The sequence below is a fragment of the Rhagoletis pomonella genome, unplaced genomic scaffold (assembly GCF_013731165.1).
Source record: "Rhagoletis pomonella isolate Grant_MI unplaced genomic scaffold, Rhpom_1.0 Rhpom_scaffold_00013, whole genome shotgun sequence".
Taxonomy (NCBI): Eukaryota; Metazoa; Arthropoda; class Insecta; order Diptera; family Tephritidae; genus Rhagoletis; species Rhagoletis pomonella.
The window spans coordinates 22,970,846-22,981,667 of record NW_023458567.1 but is presented as its reverse complement, the minus strand read 5'-3'; the positions used below and the strand labels follow the sequence as shown (position 1 = coordinate 22,981,667).

Genomic DNA, 10,822 nt, shown 5'->3' with positions numbered 1-10,822 from the left:
TTACATAGCGCACTTTGCAAGTGGACTACTCAATTGTTGAATATGCTAATTAAGGAGCGGCTGAATGGTTTAACGATGTTAGCGGTACATAATGATGTGCCGATTACAACACAAGAAGTAATTGAAAAAATGTGTCTTAAGCAACGAAGATTAAAAATCGCTTTATAAGTAATAAGATTTTGTAGACTTGTACATAAAAAAATGTAAATAGATACGCGTAAATATATAAATATGCAGATACATATATTCAATGTGTAAAAACTGAAGTGTATACTAACGAAACTTCTACAAAACAAAACTGGACTACACACTAATTAATTAAAATGGTGTAGTAATTTAATTTTATCGATGCAAATTTTTTTAATGCAAATATGTACATATGTATATACATACATATGTATTTGAGCTAATGGTATTTACAATTTAGATCGTTGTCCGATAGATGTCATCGACTAAATAAAAATGTTTAATTTAGTACAATTTCCGGTGCATTACATGCAAATTTCACGCTAAAATTTAATAAAATGCAGTGCCATGTTTATGGAAGTTTTTAGTGTCTTCTTAGCAAGCTCGTGCAAATATAGTAAAAAAATGTTGAAATATTTTATAATTTTTACTGTAACCACTTTTATAAGTTTAACTCAAAATGTGCAGGTGTGTAAGGAAAATAAATACATAAAGTGAAATACCTTTTTAAAAGGCGAGAGTTAACTCATATTAGGCAGTTAACTATTGATTTTTAGAAAAATTATTGAATGTTAATTGCCGAAAGAGGGTTACCTCGCACGAGTTAACATACATACGTTATGTATGATACATACATATTTACTAGTTTATTTAACCTAAGAAATAATATTTGAAATCAAGAACAACTTATGAAAAAAGGTGACATCCTTACAATGCAGCACAAGAAAAACTAGAAAAAGCTGTTTCAACAGAAACTGAATACCAAAATCGAATTGTTAGATGTAAAGTCTTTATTGAGAATATGAAGAGGTGGTTGACACTGGAAACAACGCCGATGAGTTTAATAGCCCCGACAGACATAGATACATATAAGGGCTGTTCAGGGTATTGTGGAAATGGTCTTGGATTTGCGGTTGGAATTGCATTTGCAAATTTTAAGCTTGCTACCATGGCAACCCTGTGCATTTTATTGTTGTGCATTTACTAATGCACCGAATGTGGGTGCTTCCATCGGAAGGTCTACCCCGACAAAAAAAAATAAAATTAAAGTCATATATCTAACGTGTTTCTGGGCCAATTTATCTGCTTTTTTAAAATACTGGCTATGTAAGTAGAAAAATTCTTGTTTAAAATGGTTTTGCTGGGTGGCGCCAAGGTCGAGATATTTTGAAAAACCGTTTTTATGGTCCGATTTGACGTTTTACCCTGAATTGGCGCTGAAGTCAAAATATAAAGTACAGCGTGGCGACGAATAACTGTTACCCAGTTTTTTTTGAGAAATAAAAGGGTCCTTTATAAATTTTGCGAAAGAAGTATTTTATTGTTAATTTTCCACAGATTTTACTTTAGTTGTATTAGTTAGTTTTTAAATTTTAATCCTTATCTACATTTGCCAGCAGTGTAAACTTTCAGAGAAAAGTTCATTTGGCACGCAAGTCTTTTTCAGGTGTATTTTTTCTTAGGCTTTGTATAAAAAAAAGTACAAAAAAGAAAAAAACTGTATAAGGTTGGTCGAATGAATGGCCGTCCTAGTCACCAGTCCCGAGTCTATTAGATTTTTGAGTATGAGGCCTTATTTTGGACAGAAGGGGGAGTATAAAGGACTCAAAATGGAGAAAATTAGCCTATGGTTACAGAAGATATGGAACAAATTAACTGACGAGGACCTGCGTGCCAAATGAACTTTTCTCTCAAAGTTTACACTGCTGGCAAATGTAAATAAGGATTAAAATTTAAAAACTAATTAATACAACTAAAGTAAAATCTGTGGAAAATTAACAATAACATACTTTTTTCGCAAAATCTATAAAGGACTCTTCTATTTCTCAAAAAAACCTGGGTAACAGTTATTCGTCGCCACGCTGTATATTCGACATAAAATGCATGTTGTATTTGTATTGTAAAAATTCATTTAAAGTCAATATTAACAAATATATAACGATGGGATTTTATGTCACGTGACGCCGAGTCACGTAATGTTTCACACTTGGGGTTGTAAAAGAAAATCGAAACAAGTTGCATTAATTCAAAAAACTATAAAAACAACTAGAATTACTCCAAATCACATTAAAACAAGTTTCATGAAAAGAACTATCCACAATTCGCAGAGTTTTGTAATTTTGTAAGAAATTAAAAAATCAACTTCCATTTTTTGTCTCGTAAAGCCCTTCTCTTTTTAATGGCTTATATTTAAGGACCATGCGGTTCGATTGTTTTCATTTTTCGGCTAAATGTAGAGCTAATTATGTGCTATATAAGGGTCTAAAAAAGTAAAAGAAAACAAATGTCTTTTCTTGTTTCATGGTCTCATTGAAACGTACGACTGTCATGTATGTGACATATGGAAATACCCATATGCAAATGCAAGAGCATATGCACAAGATCCTGAACAGCCCTATAGTTTGTATACTACACTAGCATTGTGTACTACATTTCTGTCGTTATGTTCATATTAAAGCACAAATAACATATTTTCGATCAAAGTGTATAACGTAAATCATGTGCGTTCAGACTTGCCTTCATGATTTCTATAGATATTTGATTGGTACGTGTACGTACGGGTGTGTGGTATGTGCTTGATTAAAAAAAAAAAAAATGGTGGCATACCTTTATTTGTATTATTTTACTCAACAGAGGCAGCCAAAATAAATGACAAGAAATTTTTTTTCAGTTGGTTCTTAATTTATGATAAATTATCTCATTTCTAAATAATTTATTGTACAGGGAAAAATTACTTGATTTGCTTATAAATTATGAATGCCGTAAATTACGATAATATGAACAAACAAAGCTTAAAATTACGTGTGGGATAATGAAACAAATTATCAGTAAAGGCTGGTCTACATAGAACTTTCGCGTTGGCTTTGGCGTTGGCGTTGGTTTGACAAAACGCACGTTAAAGGTATGTTTGCTACAATGAACGCTTGGCCGCGAATGCCTTGGCCCCTAAATTAACATACTAACGACAGATAAATTAATATTTCATATCAATAATTGCATGAAAAACAATATTTTTCCCCCGGAATTTGATTAAAAAGGTAAACTATTAAAAAAAATTTAATTATTTGCAACAGCTGACGATTTCTGCCTCTTGTTGGAATTTTGGCTATGTGGACGGCTGCATTTGAATTCATATATTTATATTCAGCTGTTGAAGCGGCGTCAACGCCAACTCAACGCCAAAGTTCTATGTTAAACGTACTAAATGTGCTTCTTCCTTATAAAAAACATCTCGCCGCACAGTGGGAAGCAAAAATGTGGGCAAAAATAGAATTATGAACGGATTTAAATGAAAATTCGGTTTTTAGTAAAACTGAGGACGCTAAATTCAAAAATGCAATTTGTTTTTGGATAACTTTCATACTTTCCAGTAGATTTGCAATAAAGTTTTATTTTTTGAAACGGGGGGGCCACCTGTTACAAATTTTATTAAAGTCGTTTAATAAGTTAAATGAATATTAAATCACTTTAATTAAGGGAACAAGGTATCAAAAATATGTATGGATATTAGACAAAAGAAAAAATTTGACATATTTAGCAAGAAATAAGCGAAGAGTAATAACATTCCTGAGTTAATTTAAGAGTCCAGTAATTTAAAAGGAATGTAATCAGAATAAATCACTGATTGACAATGCTGGAATTTGTAACAAAATGACAAACACGATGTCGTGAACCCTTGGTTTGACACAATTATTATTTTAGTTTAACTAAATTTAACTCCACAAACAGGTGACAACCCTCTTCGTAATATTTGCAAGCTAAAACCTTTTTAAACCTCTTTCGCCTGACTCCCATATGGTGATACCTATCTATTTCAATTACCTAATTCCTCTAATTCCAATGGAATTTAATATTTTAAACAGGTGGCGTCCTCTTCATGTAGTTAAGAAATAAACCCTTTTCATGCACATTTCGATTGATACCTTCTCTTAATAATCCATTAACTTATTAAAAAAATTGGGGTTCAATTGTTTAACAGGTGGCAACTCTGAAAAAAAAACAAACCTCTATTGTCCACATGTCAAGCGTTTTAATCTAACACTTCACTTTTGAAAATAGAACGAATCATGCAGATCTGATGGCACTGACAAAATATTAAAAAAATATTTTATGCATTAGCAAAATACGCATTACTTCAAAAAGTGCAAAAAATTAACACGTTTTTATTTCTTCTTACGAAAGCTAAAAACCCGTACTATTTATTAAATAATAAAAAATAAAATGTTTTTACGTATATGTTTGATTCATTCCATTAAAATTTACCTGTGTTTGAGATATTGATAAAAAATTTTTTTTTCTGGAATACCGCAGTGTGTTTAATTTTATTCTAAAATTTGTATTCTTGTAGTTCTCTACTATCTATATGGAAATAAAAAAGGTAAAACCAACATTTTTTTTTCAAAGAATGTATTTTTGACATTTGTTTCCGTGTAGAGCTTACGCATGGCTATGCTCTTACTAAAATGCTAAGTATAAAATTTATCGACTTTAGTGGCTTCCTGGCGGTATATAATTTATTTTATAGGGAAATTTCTGTTTAATTCTTTTTAGTGGATAAATTACCTTTACAATAATACCAAACACGTTCAGATTGCCGAAAGGGGAACAGATAAAAACAAATTGGGGGACTTGGGGTACAACTGAGAAAGAAAGGGGGACAAATAAAACTAAGTGCATTCAACAAAAAATTTATTTATTCGCTTATGGTACAACAAAACCGTTCGAAAATAAAAAATCAATAACATTTGAACAAAACAAAAGTTACACTGGCGATCAAAACTGAGTGCATGGTGAATTTATTTTAAATATTTACAATGTCTTTTAAGTAATTTTTTTTTTATATTTTGTAAAATTTTTTTTTCATGCTTTAGCCAAAACCAAATTAAAACTTTCAAACCTAATACAAACTCTAGAAAAATGCAACAAATTTCCATAAAAATTTGGGACTTTTTAATCTGAATTATTGGATATGCAGCTGCATGGTTACATGGCTAAAGTTTTACGCGGCTAAAAACCGCATAGATCTTTGATACTTTTTTTCTGATGGTCTTTTTCCATACGAAGATGAATTTGAAGAAATTATGATAGAACGTTTGCAAAAAAAAAATTTACAAAAAGTCAACAAGATTAAAAGATTAAAAAGTTCAAAATTTTTATGGAAATTGGTTGCATTTTTCTAAAATTTGTATATGGTTTTGTTTAAAGTATAAATAGTGTTTTTATAAAAAATAACAAAACAATTAACTTGAAAATCACTGTACATAAAAAATATATTTACATATACATATGTGTACATATTTAACCTTAAATATGGCATACGAATATTTTCAAATAAAATCTATACTTTTCGTTCAACTTTGATTCAACTAATCGTCTGTGAAAGTTGAACAAGACAAACACGCTTTAAGCGAAAAGTGAACGATTTCGGGCAAAAATGGGGGACCTACGCAACCTTCCGTAGCAAGGCAGGGAAAACAGTCAAAATGGGGTATGTTCCCCCCAATGGGGTACGTATGGCAACCCTAATTTTTGCCCACTTAGGCGACACTGTGTGCGGTGCCAATGATTTCCCAGCGTCGGGAGGAGGAAGGCCTGAGTGTACGTACTCACATACTATAGCCTTACCGAGCTGAGCGAAGAATTCAATTTGCTGTAACTTTTTGAGAGTGTTTATAAAGCAAGATTTTGAAGAAATTCGAAGTTATCCACAGAAGAGACTGGCTATCTGACGCCATTTCAAGCAACATCGAGATCCCAATCCTCACCGATTGTTCCGAAATGGACATCAGAACAGAATCAAGCTTACTTCTAGATTACTGCAATATTTTTTTTGTCTGAGATCTGTCCTAACTTGGTAAATATGATCGTCCTTGTTTAGTCAAGACTCGCCTTTCTTGAAGATAGTCTTGCTGCTATCAACGCCATGCGGCCGGTAGCGGTTAACTCGATATAAGTATAGGAATGTTGAGAATTCGGTCTTGTTCGAGTTGCAATCACATCCGCAGTGTTGCGGGAATTATTAAAATATCATGTTCGATGTGGCTTTCTAAATCTTTTAATTTTATTTTTTAAGCAGTTCACAAACTAGTCCCTCGAGAGATATCTGTTATAATCCGCTGTTTTGATTTTTAATTTCCCTTCCAGGCTAATGATATCATGAAGCTGCCTATGGGCCTTTTGCTGGAAGGCGTTGTACCTTATGCCAATAAATGTGATCCGAAGCCTGAACTGGGTGAGTTTCTAAACATTACAAATTGTAATTCATCTCAAAGTTCTGGAACAGTGTGCATATATACTTACTGTACTTTGTTAATTCTTTAAGAACACATGGAGGAACTCTTCTTGTTTAAAGAGGACGCACAGCATGCAACGAAATGCTTTCGTCGTTGCCTAATGGATCAGTTTGAATTGGTATGAAAAATAGTAAAATATTTTTTTGCAAATTTTGAAATAATAACATTTCTATTTACGCAGTTCGTAGAAGGTGGAACACAAGTTCATACCGAGAAGTTGGCGTACGGCATGCTTTTGCTGTATCCTGATAAAATGGATGAGCTGAGCGAAATATCAGATGGCTGTAACGAGCAAAACAATCAAATGGGCATCGAAGAGAAGTGAGTTGGAAAGTAATTTCATTACTAACACTAATCAATTTTCTATTAAATAGGTGCGAAGTAGCCCATTCATATGCAATGTGTATGCTGAAAGAAATGCAGTCGCGTAATTATGAAATACCTGAGGTCGAGCAGTGAAATTGTATGCGTACATCGATCTTTGGAGTAAAATTGATAACACGATCAAACTCATGTATATTTTTTTTTACTTAGATTGCTTTCAATAAAAATTTAGTGGCATATTTAGTTTGTGGCTAAAGATGATAATTAAACCATAATTTTAGTTAAAATGGCGCGCAGTACCTCTTACCGCATATGGAGGTTCAAAATTATTATTCGCTATTATCTCATACGTGGTATTGCATTTGATGGACAAGACGTATTAAACCAAGCCTCGAATAATCGACGAGGCCACGCTGCGGCGATTATTAACATGTTACCTTTTTGTGTTATCGTGCATGGGTTTAATACTTATGAACGCGGCACTGCCGTACACTAGCCGGTCGGCGCACAGTGTGAAAAATCGATTTTTTTCGCGAAAAAATCTAACATATTGAGATAAGATAGCGAATTGAATGTAACTGCGTTTTATAGCTCAAGTGCCAATGAATTTAGGAAAAATAGTCCCGTATATTTGGTGCTTTAAAATTACCTTAAAAAGTGTCGTGTTTCACCTTTTCTTTGATCTGAAAACATTTTGAAAAAGTTTTAAGACCATTTTCTTTAGTTTGAACCTTGGATGACATTTTGCTGTACTAGAGTAGAGACTAAAAAATCAAATAAGCTGTTCTAGTAACACCACCTTATGTAGATGCGCCTTGTTCCATTCCATTGCGCTGCTGCATGAATTCGTGACGAATGCACTCGAAGCTTTTCATTAACTTGGGCGCTTTGCTGAGGGGATAATCGCCGTGAAGGACTATTACGATTGTAATAAAACTGCAGGATCGTAGTATTGTTGTAATGCTAAAACCGAATATGCCATAAAATTTATAGTTTGACAGTTAACATGTATTAAGGCTCACTGATCTTGAGTTCTATATCACATTCATACTTTTTCGGTTGACAACTGCCAAGTCAATTGTCATTTTCAATTGAGTAGCAAATGTATTTGTTTAGCAAAATCAATGATTTCTGGTATTCAAGCTATGATATAACAACAGTAATTATATTTATGAATGGTGAAAATTTGAGGCCGTTTGCTATACGTTCTGCCAAAACAATTTGACCTAGGAAATTCGTCATTTCCAAAACTTCAGTTTTCTCATTTTTCAATCAAGTTATTAGCTTTTGAATTTTTGGAAATTTCGGATGCCATATTGGATCTTGCTTTTTGAACTTTTAAACTAGTACTTTTAGTAGTACTATGAATATATGAAGCATAAGATGAATAAACATTTTAAAAACTAGTTTGAAATTTGTAATAAGCGAACTTGAAAACCACTTAATACCAAATCGATAAATATCAATAACAAAATCGATAAATATCGATAACATAAGCGATAACTATCGATAACAAAATCAATAAAAATATTGATAAAAAAATCGATAAAAATATTGATAACAAAATCGATAAATATCGGTAACAAAATCGGTAAAAATATCGGAAAAAATCGATAAATATCGATAACAAAATCGATTAAAATTATCGATAACAAAATCGATCAAAATATCGCTAACAAAATAGTTAAAAACATCGATTACAAAATCGATAACGAAATCGAAAAAAAGATTATTATATCCATAAGTTCCAAAACTGGGGTCCGTTTGACTCGCATTACGAAAAAAAGGCGAAAAAATTGAAATTTGACTCGTACGCCCTCAAAATTTCGTGAAAGTTGCGAATTTTTTGCCTTTTTCTTACAATTTTCGCAATTAAATCGAAATTTTGGTGGTGTACGAGTCAAACGGACCTCAGATTCGGATTCAGTGCGTCGAAATACATATCGGTAGGTGGGTCTGGTTAAAATCACACTCTACTTGTTTTTTGCAACTTTTTTTAATTATTTTCCATATCAGCTCACTGTAGCTCACTGTAAGCACAAATTTATCAAACCAGTCGCAGAAGAAAGTATTATAAATGAATTACAAAAACAAAAACACTGATGAAGTTACAGATTCCCCAAACTCTGAAACAGCCAAAGGAATGAGAATGAAGAATTCCTTTTAAAAAGCTTCAGAAAAAGCTGACACATCTGGTTTGGTTTGTAAGCGCTGTTTAAACAACGAACTCACCATTATGCTAGATTCTAATGGTTTCTTGAAAATACTTGACATCCCCATTCGTATCCGCATTCGCGGATGTTAGCTGTTAGACATCCGTATCCACGAAATCAGCGCATCTTGCGCCCGTCACCAGTGGGTACCTCAGGGTCGGAACATTTGCATCCCATCGTACAATGTATGTCGATGTCGTTGTGAAGATTATACAACTCATTGTTTATAAATCTTCCATTTGATTCCTGATTATTTAATAATTAAAAACAGGGTGTTAAGGCGCACTGATAAGGCGGTTGATAACTGTCAGAGTTACGCAATGTTTACATACCCACAAAAAAGGTGGCACGCTCACTGTAAAATAGGCGGTTTATCGAGTTTCGACTGTTCCTCAAAAAGGTAACATATTTCAGTGACTTTACTACATTCATTTGCACTTTCACGGTCGTCTGAATTGTAAAACATAATTTAAATTAATCGTAAAACGCTTACGCAAAAGTATTTGCTCTAGAAAAACAATAATACACTTGAACTTGAAGTTTTTTTTAGTTTCAAATGCAATAATAATAATAAGAAACGAATAAACCGTCAACTTTAAAAATATCTGATTACGCCAGCAAAACTCAGCTTAAGGCATGCGTTTTCACAAACGTGAAGACTACTATAAAAGCGAAAGTTTTTTGATTAGCACTTCAGAATTTACAGACCAGCAAGCATACAAAAAATTCATTAAGAAAATGACAAGTCTAAGAAACAAGATGTTATATACCGCTATACTTTGCCTGGCCGCTATTCAAAGTGTAAATTTTTTAACTTAGCTTAATAAATAAATTTTCTTATCTCTGATTTCCTTTACCTATATACCACAGCTAAATGCACTCGACACTAACCCTTACAAGCTATCTGGAAAACGCAAACCTTTGATGACACGCCAGAATTCTTTGGAATTGGGGGACTATAAACGCACAAAACGCCAATTAACGGAGCCCATGCAGGAGTTTCAGGATTTTATAACAAATTCGAAAACTCAGTGCGCAAATGGGATGGGTTTTAGTGCCGATGAATTGCAAAAATCTTTGCTTTACGAAGATCAGCCAACTCGCAAGGAGAAGTGTCTCATTGAATGCATTTTAAAGCGGATGGAAGTGGTGAGTAAATTTTGAATGGTTTGGGCTTTAATTTAAATACATAACAATTTCCCTTAACTTCCAGATGGACAAGGATAATACGTTGTCTACAGCGGCAATTGGTCGCATTGCCAACATAGTGAGTGCACAGCCTACTAAAATATTATCAACTCATACTTACATACATACATATACATATATTCCTAATTCCAAAATGCTTACAGGTCGGTAACAACAATCCTTTAATTACTTCAATCGCAATGGCTACAGCTGACAATTGCAAAAAGTTCATAAATGCCGAAGACTCCTGCGAGCGCGCACACCAAATTAATATATGCATTGCCACCGAAATGAAGATGCGTAAAATTAAATTAATTTATTAGAAATTTAGCAACCACATTAGAATGTTAAATATTAACCCATAATTAGGTGCATAGAAAAAATCGCATATGTAAATAGTCACTAGAGATACTATTGATCTCGAAGGAAATGGAAGATTTCCTGTCAAGAATATTAAGACTGTTACTTTAGCGAACTTTTTGGCGATGAAAATTTCAAAGTAACACAAATGGCTAATCGTTTTTGGCAAGCTATGACAAAATTAAAGTACCCAATATACCTAATTAAGGACTGGCTTTCAAATGAAAGTTGAGTTAGTGATATACATACATAGCTATA

The 10,822-nt window shown here is 33.0% G+C and overlaps 2 protein-coding genes across 2 annotated transcripts; both read left to right on the top strand.

Moving 5' to 3' along the window:
* Positions 1 to 537: 537 nt before the first annotated feature.
* On the top strand, positions 538 to 7,072 carry LOC118748288. The gene is made up of 5 exons (XM_036482663.1): positions 538 to 654; positions 6,331 to 6,418; positions 6,509 to 6,597; positions 6,661 to 6,800; positions 6,854 to 7,072. The coding sequence occupies exons 1-5, from the start codon at positions 541 to 543 to the stop codon at positions 6,936 to 6,938; spliced, it is 516 nt and encodes a 171-aa protein (XP_036338556.1). The 5' UTR covers positions 538 to 540; the 3' UTR covers positions 6,939 to 7,072.
* A 2,560-nt stretch (positions 7,073 to 9,632) lies between these two features.
* Positions 9,633 to 10,822, top strand: LOC118748287 (general odorant-binding protein 19d). The gene is made up of 4 exons (XM_036482662.1): positions 9,633 to 9,817; positions 9,887 to 10,165; positions 10,230 to 10,283; positions 10,369 to 10,822. Exons 1-4 carry the CDS (start codon positions 9,653 to 9,655, stop codon positions 10,525 to 10,527), a joined length of 657 nt encoding a protein of 218 aa, XP_036338555.1. The 5' UTR covers positions 9,633 to 9,652; the 3' UTR covers positions 10,528 to 10,822.

Excerpts from the sequence above, each read along its gene's own strand:
- LOC118748287 (XM_036482662.1), top strand. The coding sequence starts at position 9,653 with ATGCGTTTTCACAAACGTGAAGACTACTATAAAAGCGAAAGTTTTTTG. Across the intron at positions 10,166-10,229 it reads TTTTAAAGCGGATGGAAGTG|ATGGACAAGGATAATACGTT; the intron begins GTGAGTAAATTT and ends CTTAACTTCCAG. Across the intron at positions 10,284-10,368 it reads TTGGTCGCATTGCCAACATA|GTCGGTAACAACAATCCTTT; the intron begins GTGAGTGCACAG and ends AAATGCTTACAG.
- LOC118748288 (XM_036482663.1), top strand. The coding sequence starts at position 541 with ATGGAAGTTTTTAGTGTCTTCTTAGCAAGCTCGTGCAAATATAGTAAA. Across the intron at positions 6,419-6,508 it reads TGATCCGAAGCCTGAACTGG|AACACATGGAGGAACTCTTC; the intron begins GTGAGTTTCTAA and ends TAATTCTTTAAG. Across the intron at positions 6,598-6,660 it reads TAATGGATCAGTTTGAATTG|TTCGTAGAAGGTGGAACACA; the intron begins GTATGAAAAATA and ends CTATTTACGCAG.